The 16,107-nt window shown below is 44.8% G+C and overlaps 1 protein-coding gene across 3 annotated transcripts in view; it reads right to left on the bottom strand.

Annotated features, from left to right (window-relative positions):
• Positions 1-16,107, bottom strand: part of SDAD1 (SDA1 domain containing 1) — a 204,422-nt gene that overhangs the window by 141,775 nt on the left and 46,540 nt on the right. For all 3 annotated transcript variants that reach the window (XM_073541097.1, XM_073541116.1, XM_073541107.1), the window contains exons 11-12: positions 4,206-4,309; positions 3,217-3,274 (exon numbers count right to left, since the gene is read on the bottom strand). In XM_073541097.1, the coding sequence (XP_073397198.1) occupies positions 3,217-3,274; positions 4,206-4,309 (162 nt within the window). The remainder of the gene's footprint in view (positions 1-3,216; positions 3,275-4,205; positions 4,310-16,107) is intronic.

The following is a 16,107-nucleotide window of genomic DNA, read 5'->3' on the forward strand; positions in this document are numbered from 1 at the left end:
ATCTGACAATAGACTCCATGCCTCACAGTTGGAAGCCTCCCTTAAGACCTTAAGGACGCAACAGTTTTTCATTCATGCGGTTTCATTTTTTCCTCCTCTTCTTCCAAAATGTGCTATTTTTATTTTTCAGTCTACATAGCCATATAAGGGCTTGTTTTAGTGCAGGAAAAGTAGTCGCTTTAAATGACAATATTCACTTTACATATAACACTGGAAACAGCAAAAAATTGCAAGTGAGGTGGAATCGAAGAAAAAATGAAAAATGACCTGGTAACTTTGCTCTATGGACAAGTATGATTATGAAGATACCAAATATAATTCAATTTTTTTTGTGTGTTTACTTCAAGAAAATATTTGCCATCAGTCACCATATTTTGAGAGGCATAACTTTATTTTTGGGTTAATAGAGTTGTAGGTTTTGTTTTTTGGCTTCATCAGCTGTAGTTTTTTATACTATTTTGGTGTTCATACTGCGTCCCCATCTCCTTTTGTACCATTTTTTTACCACTATTAATTTTTATAACCGTTTTGATGTTTTTCATAAAGGACAAATCTTAACATTTTATTAGCTCTAACAATTATGCACATAATATCAATTTTTTTAGTTTTAATTTTTAGACTTCACTAAATCACAGCTTAACAAAATGTGTTGATTTAGATGCAGATATTTTTTTTTTGTTTCTATAAGCGTTTTTAATGTTTAATACATTTTTAATTAGTCCCCTTAGAGAAATTGAATGTATAATTATTGATAAGCTATGCAAAACTATCATTGCAGCCTATTGTAAAATTACTAGTCTCTGATGAAGCCTACCCACAGGAAGGAATTCATAGTGTAAAGCAATAGTTGACACAGAGGCCTTTAGTACGCCCATAGCAATCCACGGACACACATGGACTGCCGATGAGCACTGGAGTGACCTCCACCATAACGGACGTCTCTTAAATGTCTTGCTCCAACCATAGCAGTTACTCTTGAGTAGTGATAAGCGAACGTGCTTGAATAAAGTGTTATCTGAGCATGCGTGGGTGTTAACCAAATGACTTCGGCATGCTCAAATAACATGTTAGAGTCCCTGCAGCTGCATGTCTGGACAGCTGCAACATATGCAGGGATTACCTAACAAACAGACAATCCCTGCATGTGTTGCGGCTGTCGAACAGCTTCGAGGACACGAACATATTTTTTGAGCACGCTGAAGACAAATGGTTAGCACACGAGCATGCTCAGATAACACTTTATACAAGCACATTCGTTCATCACTACTCGAGTGCTCACTATGCAACACAGCACTTTATGGAGTGTGAACAACAACATCCCCACAAATGAATGGGAAAATAGAGGCATAGACACAATATAGACTAAAACATTTTATTTAAGCATTTCTTAAAATGATTTGACTCCCAAGCAAGGAATCCTCATAGGTAAAAAACCAGGGTGTATAGAGACCAGGCATATAATTGTGCCATCAAAATTACAATCATATAGATGCAGATATAAATTCAGGAATATACAAAGTATTATATATAACAATTAAAGTGCTTTGTGCCTATATATTACAATATAAATTATCAATGTAATTCCTGATTGTACCAGACATAATACAAATGATTATATGAATGTAATAATCCTAATTGGAATAGATATAAATGACTACATGTAGATGAGCAATAATTGCAAATGCACAGTAAATGGCCAACTAATGTAATAAAGTGCATCATGCCCCATTATGAAAAATACATGTATGGCAAAAAATTGCATGAATCAAAAAAATTAGGGTACGTGCACACGCTGCGGATTGGGGTGCGGATTTTGTAAAATCCGCAGGTAAATCTGCAGGTCAAAATACCTGCGGATTAGCCTGCGGTTTTTCATCTCTACAATGGAGGAGATGGCAAACCGCAGCGGAATCTGCAGAAAGAATTGACATGTCAATTCTTTCTGCGGTTTAGAAACCGCAGGAAAACCGCACGGAAAAATCCGCACCGTCTGCACAGCGGTTTTTAAAATCCATAGGATATTATGGTACTGTACACCGCAGTAGAATCCGCAGCGTATGCACACACCCTTAGACTGACCAACTGCAGAATGTAATGCAACATATAGTGCTCCCAACAGCTCACAGCCAGAAGGTGTTGCAGAATAACACTATACAAAGATAGTTTATATAATATTTCTAGAGTTTAACAATCCATATAAACACACATGTATCAAAAGAGTAAACAATGCACCGTGCACTTTAAATGTATGTGCATATCAAGATAATAATCCTGTATGTGGCATAACAAACTATTTGAGGAAGCCGGTCAGGCGAAACAGTGCTGTCGGGGTATGCCCAGGTGATTTGGAGCCAGGAACTTTTCATTATAAGTAGTAGCCATGAGACACTATTGTTTTCCTTTTGGATTAGAGCAGCATTTACAAGGATTAGTTCGCTACACGTTCTGATTCATAGCCACTATCAGAGGTGCATGTTGCACTCTATTGTTAGCCAGTTTGTTATGCCATATACAGGATTATTATCTTGATCTATATCTGCATCTATATGATTGTAATTTTGATGGCACAATTATATGCCTGGCCTCTATACACCCTGGTTTTTTACCTATGAGGATTCCTTGTTTGGGAGTCAATCATTTTAAGAAATGCTTAAATAAAATGTTTTAGTCTATGCCTCTATTTCCCCATTCATTTGTGGGGATATTGTTCATATTGCCTGTTTGGAGGTGGTTGAATCATCGTAAGTGGACTGTGTTTGATGACTTTATGGAGTGTGCTTAGCTCCCGAGCTCTCTCCATGCAGTGATGGCGCACTTCCACTCGACATGTAGAGCAACGGTTGCCAATGGGCTAAATGGTGGACAATTTTATGTGCAGACATTCTACAACAAATTGTGTAATCTAGAAATATTATACAAATCTATGGGTGTGTATTAAATTTATCAATTTGTATACATCTATCCTTATATAAAACTAAAGTTAGGCTTCAACTTGAAATAAGGTAATCGAAACTCACTGATTTTGATAGGTTTCGGCAATGAAATAGGGTTTATGGACAAGAGCACAACATAATTGATTCTTAGTTTCAAAAGGGATACGCCATGGATTATGATGAAGTAATATGATTTACCAGTTGGCTGATCATTAGTCGCATTTGTATGGCAGGCTTTGCTATTTGTAGAATATGTATTAGACAATAAAATAAGGCAGCTTACCTCTTTGATGAGGTTGCAGAAATCTTTGTATAAATGGGTAGAAGTTAAAAAGAAATAGCTGTAAGAAAGTATTGGTCATAATTAAAATATACTACCAAAAGAAAACAATTTATGGTAATCCATCCAAATGTCTATGAAAGCACTTCAAAATTATAAGTAACAGTACAAATCAATGCCAGACTACAAAACTTTGTAACTTATTAGCAATGCTTCCAACACTAAAAATGGACGCATTCACTCCAAACAAATACACTATGTATACCAAATGTATACACATATTAGAATGTAGATATAGCAATCGAGATTAACAGACATTTGTTTTAAATTGCTGGATCAAGTCAGACACCTCAAAAAAAAAAAAAAAAAATTACAAATATAATTAATGGCTAAGAAGTTTTAAATAATTAAATGCTATATAAAGATTTCTTTTTAAATAAAAGGTTGCCATCTGTAGTTTATTAAGACAGGTGTTGGCAAATTTGGCAACTAAACCAAAAATGGCAACCGTTCTAACAATCAAAAAATAGAGATGCTGCAGAGGCCATCTCTCACTAGGAAGACCATGGTCATGAATGCAATACATTCAGGCAACTAACCATCTCAACCTGCCATGTGGTCACTCCAACAAGTGGCTCATATTTTAAATGGCAGGCTCAGAGAAGATTTGCTGTAGCAAGAATGAGAATATCTTTAAAAGGCGATCGTGACAAAATTCTAGTCATATATTGTCCTCCGACGTTATTCTGCATTTCTGTAATAGTCACATGTCAAATGAATGTATCTGGTGCACCAAAGTGGCTCACAAGTGAGGCTCATTGAGCTGGGTCCCAAACAGGTAGACCAATTTTTTGAAGGCTGAATGAAGAAAAATTGTCTGTGTGCAACCGCTTAAAAGGCATTCATGCAGTATTCCTCCCGCAGATTTTTGTGACTTTGAAAAAGTAGCAGGAAAATCATTCTTTAACAAACCAGCATAAACAGCAACTCACCTCATGGATTCCAACCAGCCTGGAGATGAGGTCCATAAACATCATCTTGACTTCAAATCGTTCTTTGGATTTTTCCAACTCCTTCAAAAGTTTTTCAGCAAAATCTGAAGGAATATTGAAACAAGTGTGGAAATTGTAACGTGCTCTAAGACATTTTTTTTCATTAACACCATATTAAAGATATTTTGCACTTATAGGGGTTATTTCAGGTTATCAAAAATGGGTAAAATCACAAGGTGTTAATAAAAACAAGCAACTATGCAATTTTTTTAAATCAGATCTTTTTTTATTTAAAAACAAACAAACAAACCATGGTTACATACACTTTCCAATGGTGACAGCACATATCAGATACAGCATATATATCAAATCCATACAGAATTATTAAGTCATACCTTTTCCATGTAACCAATTCACCCTCCCTCCTATCCCCCCTTCCCAACTCCCAACACCTTACCAGAGAATCTCGTCTCTATGTCCAGCAACTATGCAATTTACCCCTCATTAAAACTCTTCTCTTGTTAAAAACTAAGGGAATTTGAAAGAGGCTTGCAAGGTGTTTGCCATAAAGTTTTTAAGTCCCAACTGAAGCCAACTGGCTGAATCGATGCAGAAAAAGCAAAGCTGCCTCTGCTAACAGTATCAGAGAACTGGCACTTTAAGGCAGTGGCTCAGCCATCAGGAAATGAAGAGGCGAGCGTGTGAAACTAAGAACCCTTTAAGATTCTCTACTTGGCTCCGTTCATATCTGCATTGCAATGGTTTCTGTTAAAGTCAAGTAGGACAGAAAAATAGCCCACGGAAACCTCAACAGAAGGAAGATTTAATCTATTATAAGTTAATTACATCTCCCAAGCTTGTCTACTCGATCTCTTTTAGCAACTATGAATGTACGAACACAAAGCTGATCATGAGTTTTTATTCCATTGCAAACTGCTGTAAAAATGCCACATTTGTCCTGATATTGTATAGAGAAAAAACCCGCTAGACATGGTTCGAAGTGGTCAATTAGATTATTAACCTCTTAAAAGGGAACCTGTCACCTCTTTTGGCCGCTATAAGATGCAGCCACTGCCTTTCAGGGCTTGTCTACAGCATTCTAAAATGCTGTAGATAAGCCCCCGGTCTGACCGGCAAGATAAGAAAAATAGGGATCTTTGTGTGCTCAACGTAAAATCCTTTTCTCCAAGCCAATCATTGGGGGACACAGGACCATGGGTGTTATGCTGCTGCCACTAGGAGGACACTAAGTGAACATAGAAAGATGAACTCCTCCTCTGCAGTAGAAAAATATTCAGGATTGAGAGTCCTCAGTAGTTGATACCTTTTAATGGCTAACTGAAAAGATGGTAACACATTGCAAGCTTTTGAGACTACTCAGGTCTCTTCATCAGGCTAGACTAATACAAAATCTGAAGAGTCACATATTTATGCACAATACAGCCTAGAAAAAATGCAATAGATAAGACAAGTGACGTGAAGCAGAACTATCAATATGGGAGAGGGAGAAACATAAATATAAACATTGGACCAGTTCATAGATAAGGAGTCCGGATGTTTTATGGTCCTCTGATTGGGGTCTAGTTCTGTGTTGTGATGCCCCCACACGGTTTTAAAAGGAAATTCCTTAATTGATGTAAAAAGACATAAATCCATGCGACACATTCATTCCAGCACTGAGAGTGTCAAAGTTCGTCATAAATTTGTACTCCCAAACTCGTCTCTCTCTCTGAGAATTGAAGTTACCTTTCAATACCAGTAATTTCATATCCACGCTGCTGTGATCAGGGATACAGAAATGTTTTGCCACAGGTAGATCCATTCTTTTTTCTCTTATTGTGTGACGATGAGCATTCATCCTTGTTCTAAGCTTTTGCCCTGTCTCCCCCACATACATACCCCCAGTTGGACATTTAGTACAAATAATTAAGTACACCACATTAGATGTAATGCAGCTGAAAGTACCTGCGATCTTGTAGTCCTGATGTGAGTTGGGGATCTTTATCTTGTCCGTGGTCATTATAAATGGACAGGTTTTACATTTTTTCTGGTTGCAAGGAAAGGTTCCTGCAGTTGTTGTAGAGGACAGGGAGCTTCTGACAATGATGCTTCTTAAATTTGGGGGCTGCCTAAAACACAGCAGTGGGGGGTCTGGAAAAATGGATTTCAATCGGGCATCTTTTTGTAGTAAAGGTTGTAATTTCCGTACAGCTCCCCTTAGCACCACCAGATTTGGGTTGTAGGTGACTACTAGAGGCACTCGGTTATTTTCTTCTTTAGCTTTGTAATTTAGCAGGTGATTCCTTGACAATCTGGTGGTAATATCATTTGATATCATTGATATTTTAATCATCTGGACGGAGTCTGAGCAACAGCTAAAGACGTTCCACGAACAGTTTAATCAATTTCATCCCACCATCAATTTAACACTCAACTACTCCAGTACTGAGATTAATTTTTTGGACACCATCATTAAGCTAAAAAACAATGAAATAGAGACATCCCTGTATCAGAAGCCAATCGACCGTCCAACATACCTTAAATGGGACAGTTTCCATCCAAAACACATAAAGAACTCTATTATCTATAGCAGGGGTCCCCAACCGCCGGTCCGCGGCCCAGCACCGGGCCGTTGCAGTGCCCTTGCCGGTCCGCGGACACAAGGGGAGCCGGGGGGGCGGTGCAGCAGCTGATACTCACCCTGCATCCCGCGGCGGCTTCATCCAGCGCTGAGCGGTCACGTGCTACCGCTCATTTAAGGTCATGAATATGGACGCCACTCATCTCCCATAGGCGTGGCGTCCATATTCATAGACCTTAATGAGCGGTATCACGTGACCGCTCCGCACAGGAAGAAGCTGAAGCGCCGCGAGATGCAGGGACGTGCAGCGACGGGAAGGAAGGTCAGCGACGTGAGGGTAAGTATGATGGGGAGGATGGGGGAGCCGAGCGGAGCCATAAGGGAGGGAGAATGGGAGCGGAGCCATATATACAGGGGAGGGAGAATGGGAGCAGAGCCATATATACAGGGGAGGGAGAATGGGAGCGGAGCCATATATACAGGGGAGGGAGAGTGGGAGCGGAGCCATATATACAGGGGAGGGAGAATGGGAGCGGAGCCATATATACAGGGGAGGGAGAATGGGAGCAGAGCCATATATACAGGGGAGGGAGAATGGGAGCGGAGCCATATATACAGGGGAGGGAGAGTGGGAGCGGAGCCATATATACAGGGGAGGGAGAATGGGAGCGGAGCCATATATACAGGGGAGGGAGAATGGGAGCAGAGCCATATATACAGGGGAGGGAGAATGGGAGCGGAGCCATATATACAGGGGAGGGAGAATGGGAGCGGAGCCATATATACAAGGGAGGGAGAGTGGGAGCGGAGCCATATATACAAGGGAGGGAGAATGGGAGCGGAGCCATATATACAAGGGAGGGAGAATGGGAGCGGAGCCATATATACAGGGGAGGGAGAGTGGGAGCGGAGCCATATATACAGGGGAGGGAGAGTGGGAGCGGAGCCATATATACAAGGGAGGGAGAGTGGGAGCGGAGCCATATATACAGGGGAGGGAGAGTGGGAGCGGAGCCATATATACAGGGGAGGGAGAGTGGGAGCGGAGCCATATATACAGGGGAGGGAGAGTGGGAGCGGAGCCATATATACAAGGGAGGGAGAATGGGAGCGGAGCCATATATACAGGGGAGGGAAAGTGGGAGCGGAGCCATGTACACAGGGGAGGGAGAGTGGGAGCGGAGCCATATATACAGGGGAGGGAGAGTGGGAGCGGAGCCATATATACAAGGGAGGGAGAGTGGGAGCGGAGCCATATATACAGGGGAGGGAGAGTGGGAGCGGAGCCATATACACAGGGGAGGGAGAGTGGGAGCGGAGCCATATATACAGGGGAGGGAGAGTGGGAGCGGAGCCATATATACAAGGGAGGGAGAGTGGGAGCGGAGCCATATATACAAGGGAGGGAGGGTGGGAGCGGAGCCATATATACAGGGGAGGGAGAGTGGGAGCGGAGCCATATACACAGGGGAGGGAGAGTGGGAGCGGAGCCATATATACAGGGGAGGGAGAGTGGGAGCGGAGCCATATATACAAGGGAGGGAGAGTGGGAGCGGAGCCATATATACAAGGGAGGGAGAGTGGGAGCAGAGCCATATATACAAGGGAGGGAGAGTGGGAGCGGAGCCATATATACAGGGGAGGGAGAGTGGGAACGGAGCCATATATACAAGGGAGGGAGAGTGGGAGCAGAGCCATACAACATATGGGATACAGGATGGGACAGGGGAGCCATGCATACAACAGGGGGAGCCACACAGAGCTGGATGGGGGGGGACCACACATACATTTTCTGATGATTAGAAAATAATCAGCATGTACAGTACTCCAGTACAATTGTTCTTAAGTGCTCAATGCTCCATTTCCTTGTAGGTTCCAATCATCATTAGCAGTGACGGTCATCAGTAGAAGTAGCCCAGTGCTCCCACTGAAACAGAGAAACAAGCCAGGTGCTCCCACTCATTCAAAACCTATGGTGAGTTGAGTCACATTAAAAATGTTATAATTAAATGATAAATATGCACTGCTAAACTACAACCGCGTCCATAGCCTCGCCCCCTTATGACCAAAGCCCCGCCCCTGTCACACCTCCATCCCCGCCCTGCCGGGCCATGGAAGAATGGTCTTGGTTCAAGCCGGTCCCTGGTGCAAAAAAGGTTGGGGACCACTGATCTATAGCCAAGCCATCAGATACAATCGTATATGTTCCAACCCCATGGACAGAGACAAACACCTTGGTCGCCTCAAAAAGACCTTTTTGAATCAAGGTTACCATCCAAGAACAATTGAAAACCAAATTACAAGAGCCACCAGATTGTCAAGGAATCACCTGCTAAATTACAAAGCTAAAGAAGAAAATAACCGAGTGCCTCTAGTAGTCACCTACAACCCAAATCTGGAGGTGCTAAGGGGAGCTGCACGGAAATTACAACCTTTACTACAAAAAGATGCCCGATTGAAATCCATTTTTCCAGACCCCCCACTGCTGTGTTTTAGGCAGCCCCCAAATTTAAGAAGCATCATTGTCAGAAGCTCCCTGTCCTCTACAACAACTGCAGGAACCTTTCCTTGCAACCAGAAAAAATGTAAAACCTGTCCATTTATAATGACCACGGACAAGATAAAGATCCCCAACTCACATCAGGACTACAAGATCGCAGGTACTTTCAGCTGCATTACATCTAATGTGGTGTACTTAATTATTTGTACTAAATGTCCAACTGGGGGTATGTATGTGGGGGAGACAGGGCAAAAGCTTAGAACAAGGATGAATGCTCATCGTCACACAATAAGAGAAAAAAGAATGGATCTACCTGTGGCAAAACATTTCTGTATCCCTGATCACAGCAGCGTTGGTATGAAATTACTGGTATTGAAAGGTAACTTCAATTCTCAGAGAGAGAGACGAGTTTGGGAGTACAAATTTATGACGAACTTTGACACTCTCAGTGCTGGAATGAATGTGTCGCATGGATTTATGTCTTTTTACATCAATTAAGGAATTTCCTTTTAAAACCGTGTGGGGGCATCACAACACAGAACTAGACCCCAATCAGAGGACCATAAAACATCCGGACTCCTTATCTATGAACTGGTCCAATGTTTATATTTATGTTTCTCCCTCTCCCATATTGATAGTTCTGCTTCACGTCACTTGTCTTATCTATTGCATTTTTTCTAGGCTGTATTGTGCATAAATATGTGACTCTTCAGATTTTGTATTAGTCTAGCCTGATGAAGAGACCTGAGTAGTCTCGAAAGCTTGCAATGTGTTACCATCTTTTCAGTTAGCCATTAAAAGGTATCAACTACTGAGGACTCTCAATCCTGAATATTTTTCTATCTACTGGCTAACACAGTACAAAGATATACATCTTCCCTGTATCCTCTGCAGTATACACCCTCCTGCTGGTTGAAATTGAACCAGTTCGGTAACAAAGTAGTAAGAGCTTTCAACAACTAACAAGAAGAAACTATGTCAAAACTAAGAACGAAAACAAGCCATTAGCCTAACAGGTGGGTGCTGTGTCCCTCAATGATTGGCTCGGAGAAAAGGATTTTATGGTGAGTGCACAAAAATCCCTATTTCCCCTGCATCTCATTGGGGGACACAGGACCTTGGGACGTCCTAAAGCAGTCCCGGGTTGGGAGCAACACAATTGTCAATACCCCATGTACCACCAAATTACAAATGTACTGCCGATTGCAGAATTCGCCTGCCAAGTGCTGCATCTGCAAAGGCCTGAGAATGTATGTTGTAGTGTTTTGTAAAAGTATGCAAGCTGGACCAAGTCGCAGCTTTGCAGACTTGTTCTGCTGATGCCTGGTGCCGAATGGCCCAAGAGGTGCTCACTGACCAAGTGGAGAGTGCCTTAATCCCTGCTGGGACGGGTGTGCCCCTGACACGGTAGAACTCCTGAATAGCCAAGTGAATCCACTTGGCTACTGTAACCTTTGAAGCAGCTAGGCCCTTCCTATGCCCCTCTGGAAGCACAAACAGGGTATCTGACCTGCGGAAAGACGCTGTCCGCGAGACGTGCCATCTAAGAGCTCTAACCACGTCCAGAGGGTGAAGAGCCTTCTCAATATGATGGAATGATGGACTGGTGCCGGACAGAATGAGGACAAAACAATATACTCGTTGAGATGAAAGAAGGAAACTTTCGGCAGAAAAGATGGGGACGTCCTCATGACTGCCTTGTGTTGATGAAAAATCAGGAACGGAGGTCGGCAGGACAGGCCGCCAACTCAGAGACCCGCTTGATTGACGTGATCACGACTAGGAAAACCACCTTCCAAGAAAAAAAGGTTAGCGATACGTCCTGCAGAGGCTCGAAAGGAGCCTCCTGTAGAACTCTGAAAACCAAATTAAGGTCCCATGGTTCCAACTGAATCTTATAGGGAGGCGCCACATGGGAAACACCCTGAATGAGTGTATTCACTTGTAATCTGGTGGCAATCCTGCATTGGAACAGAACTGATAAAGCTGAAATTTGTCCTTTGAGCGAGCTAAGCGCAAGACCTGACGCCAATCCGGATTGCAGAAATTCCAAGATGGAAGGAATGGACAACACAATAGGAGATCATCCACAGTCCTTACACCATAAGAAAGTTCTCCAGGTGCGATGATAAATGAGCATTGACGCTTGCTTCCTAGCACTAATCATGGTGGAGATCACTTCACGAGAGAATCCTGCTTGAGCTAGAACCCAGGATTCAATGGCCACGCCGTTAAAGAAAGGTGCCCCGGAGTTCTGGTGGTAATTCGGGCCCTGCGAAAGTAGATATGTGATCTGGCAGTCACCAGGGAACATCGGCAACTAGTTGTACTACCGCGTACCATGTCCAACGCGACCAGAATCACTGGTATCCCCTCTGCTCTGATCTTTTTGATAATCCTCAGAAGGGGAGTGGGGGGAAATACATATGGAAGCCGGAACTGATGCCATGGAAGAACCAGGGCATCCGCTCCAATGGTGACTGGATCGTGTGAGCGAGCAATGAACTGGGGAACCTTGTTGTTTAGCCTTGAGGCCATCGGATCCACATCCGGAGTCCCCGAGTGACGACAAATCTGCTGAAAGACCTCCGAATGAAAAGACCACTCTCCCGAGGCGAGGCCCTGGCGGACTGAGAAAGTCTGCCGCCCAATTCTCTACGCCCTGGATGTGGACTGCCGAGATGACCAAATAGTTCCTCTCGGCTCATCGGAGGATGTGACCCACTTCGTGCATGGCCATCCTGCTGCAGGTGCCACCTAACGCGGTGTAACACAATCCGTTAACGCTGCCATTAACCTCCATTATCGGGCGCATCACCAACACATGATATAGTCGGCATGCATTAGCGATGTGCCGTCATTCAGTGATGGACCCTAGGACGCGGGCTGCAGCGTCTGAGGGTCCGTCACCCGTAGCACAGATGAAGCATCTGCACTAGCGGTATAGCATAACGCGATCGCGTTATGCTATAGCGTTAACGCAGCCCGTCAACGCTATGGTTTAATGCAGTATGGACCTAGCCTAAGTGACCATAGCCTTAGCCACCTAGGTCGCAGCAAAGGATGGAAATAGCGCCGCTCCAGAGGCCTCAAAGACTGACCGAGCAAGGTAGTCAATTTGACGGGTCAGTGGGGTTTTTGACTGAGGAACCATCAGACAAGGATAGGAGCGTTTTGGATGTGAGACGCGATAAAGGAGGGTCCACTGAAGGTGACTGTAGCCAATCCTTCATTAGATCCGGAGCAAAGGGATCTCTCGACTCAATAGGCTTCTGACCTGTGAACCGTTTATCTGGCCGGTCCCCATGTCTCTGGACAATGTCTTTAAACTCAGGGTGATTGCCAACCACTCTAAGAGAACGTTTAGTCTTCTTAAAAGACACTACGTGCTCCGGAGCGATATAGATTCCTTGTTCTCCCCCTCAGTCTTGTTAACCGACTCAATAAGGAAATCAAGCGCCTCGATAATTCTGCGAGTCCTGGACTAAGGACGCATCAGACTCATATTCGGAATCATGTCCGCTGCAAACCTCAGGAGAGGGGGAGCGAGAAAGTGAACTTGCGGACGCCGAAGCACGAGCACGATAGGGGGACGGGTCATGGGTCCTTTTTCTAGAAACCTAAGACCCCTTTCACCGAGTACGACCTCTGCAGGTGGACGGTTCCTGACCGTTGCAAGAGCCTTCCGCAGCCGGCAAACTGATGTTCTGACTTAAAGAGGGGCCCCAGACAGTCTATTGCTTTGGCCAGGGAAGCCATAGACCGTGACAGCGACGCAGTCCACTCAGGGGGGTTAAGCTCACTGGTGTCGGTGGCTGCAGTAGGTGGCCTCTGGGCACCTTCCGGGTCTCAAGTCTTTTGCTGGTGTGGGGAGACCGGAACCGTGAAGGAACCATCGCCCCTATAGTGAGTTCAGGCATGATCCAGTCGTCGCAGGAGAGGGTACAGGGAGGCAACACTCCGCGTTCTCACCTGTTCATGATTCGGGGGAAATCTGACCCTTGAAAGGATCCTTCGCTCCTTCACTCTGTTAATTAAAAAATAAAAATTTACAGAAAAAACTAAAAGTGAGAATAAAAACGTTGGGTGTCTCCTACAGACACCAAGCTACTCAACGAGTATATTGTTTTGTCCTCATTCTGTCCGGCACCAGTCCATCATATTGAGAAGGCTCTTCACTCTCTGGATGTGATTAGAGCTCTTACACATCTCGCTGACAGCATCTTTCCGCAGGTCAGATACCCTGTTCGTGCTTCCAGAGGGGCATAGGAAGGGCCTAGCCGCTTCAAAGGTTACACTAGAAAAGTGGATTCACTTGGCTATTCAGGAGTCCTACCATGTCAGGGGCACACCCGTCCCAGCTGGGATTAAGGCGCTCTCCACTTGGTCAGTGGGCACCTCTAGGGCGATTCGGCACCAGGCATCAGCAGAACAAGTCTGCAAAGCTGCGACTTGGTCCAGCTTGCATACTTTTACAAAACACTACAACATACATTCTCAGGCCTCTGCAGATGCAGCACTTGGCAGGCGAATTCTGCAATCGGCAGTACATTTGTAATTTGGTGGTATATGGGATATTGACAATTGTGTTGCTCCCAACCCAGGGACTGCATTAGGACATCCCATGGTCCTGTGTCCCTCAATGAGGTGCAGGAGAAATAGGGATTTTTGTGCACTCACCGTAAAATCCTTTTCTCCGAGCCAATCATTGAGGGACACAGCACCCACCCCGTTAGCCTAATGGCTTGTTTTCATTCTTAGTTTTGACATAGTTTCTTCTTGTTAGTTGTTGAAAGCGCTTACTACTTTGTTACCGAACTGGTTCAATTTCAACCAGCAGGAGGGTGTATACTGCAGAGGAGTTAATCTTTCTATGTTCAGTTAGTGTCGTCCTAATGGCAGCAGCATAACACCCATGGTCCTGTGTCCCCTAATGAGGCGTAGTAGAAAATAGGTATTAGACCTACCGGTAATGAAGTTTCCAGGAGCCCATCCTGACAGCACCATGGAGGACGTCCTCCTCCTCCTTACAGGGACAGGAAAGCACACGAGAGGTTAAAAGGTCCCGTCCCACCCCTTCCCTCAGTGATTTAGCGAGTACCACAGCGTGGATAATGCAAATAACACTTTAATGTAAAAAACATATTACAGCATATGACATAACGTGAACAGGGAGGAAACTACCCGTGCTGTCAGGATGGACTCCAGGAAACATCATTACCGGTAGGTCTAATACTTATTTTCCAGGACATCCACCTGACAGCACCACGGAGAGTACCAAAGCACCTCCTCAGGGTGGGATTACCGCCTGGAGAACCTTTCTCCCAAATGCGGTCTGTTGCCAAGATAGCACATCAAGCTTGTAGTGCTTGCAGAATGTGTCAAGTCTGGCCCAGGTTGCTGCTCTACAGATTTGATCCACCGAGGCGTCCGCTCGCTCGGACCAAGAGGCCGATACTGCCCTTGTAGAGTTGGCCTTTAGAGTATTTGGCGGGTTGGCGCCTTCAGATTGGTAGGCGTTTGAGATTACTGAAGTAATCCATCTTGCGATGGATGCCTTAGAGGCTTTTTCCCTTGTTTTTATCCCCAAAAAGGATGAACAGGTTTGGGTCAATACGCCAACTGTTGGTGGCCTCTAGGTAGTCTATAACGGCACGTCTCACATCCAGTGAGTGGAGACTCTGTTCCTTCTCATTACGGGGGTTGTCACAGAAGGATGGTAACACTATCTCCTGGTTTAAATTTTGGCAAGAGGCTACCTTCGGAATAAATGCCGGGTCTAATCTCAGGATTATACGGTCTTCTCTGATTTGGAGATATGGGTCTCTGGTGGACAGGGTCTGGATTTCCCCGATTCTTTTAGCCGTGGTGATGGCTACGAGAAAAGCCGTCTTCCGAGTGAGAGTCGAGATGGACATCTCTTCACTGGGGACATAGGGATTCCTACATAGGGATCTGAGGACCAAGTTTAGGTCCCAAGTCGGGGTGAGCTGCCTGATCATAGGGCGTAGACGTTGCGTGGCCCTTATGAACCTTATTACCCAAGAATGAGAAGCCAGAGGGTAATCAAAGAAGGAGCTCAGGGCTGAAAACTGGACCTTTAAAGTGCTGGGCTTAAGGCCTTTATTAAACCCCGACTGTAGGAAACTTAGGACGCTAGGGAGGTCAGGGGTACCTTCCACAAAGTCGGACCTGCCACCCTCCAGACAGAACCACTTCCACATCTTTAGGTATACTGCGGATGTAACCGGCTTCCTGCTGGCCTGTAGGGTAGCTATGACCTGATCTGATAAGCCCTTTGCCTTCAGGATGTTCCTTTCAGGATCCAAGCCGAGAGGTGAAATCTTGCTGGATTCGGGTGGCGGATCGGGCCCTGGTGGATGACATCTTTTTTCAGAGGGAGCTCTACTGTGCTTTCCACTGCCATGGCCCCCAGCTGGGGAAACCAGCTTCTTCTCAGCCAGTATGGGACGACCATAATCACCTTTGCGGGGTCCTCGCGGATCTTCCTGAGTACCGCCGGGATGAGTGCCACTGGTGGGAATGAGTAAGAGAGGGGTTCTTCCCAGACCTGGCTCAGGGCATCTATACCTTCCGGATGGTCCGCCGAGTTCAGGGAGTAGAATCTGGAGACCTTTGAGTTTTTCCGGTTTGCGAATAGGTCTATTCTGGGGGTCCCTCAACGCTGACACAGTTGGTGGAATATCTCCTCGTTCAGCTCCCACTCTGTCGGGCAGACCTGTTGTCTGCTTAGGTAGTCCGCTACCACGTTCTGGGAACCCTCCAGGTGAATTGCGGTTACTGAGAGTATTATTGCCTCT

The sequence above is a fragment of the Dendrobates tinctorius genome, unplaced genomic scaffold (genome assembly GCF_039654945.1).
Source record: "Dendrobates tinctorius isolate UK_male_01 unplaced genomic scaffold, ASM3965494v1 ptg000011l, whole genome shotgun sequence".
NCBI lineage: Eukaryota > Metazoa > Chordata > Amphibia > Anura > Dendrobatidae > Dendrobates > Dendrobates tinctorius.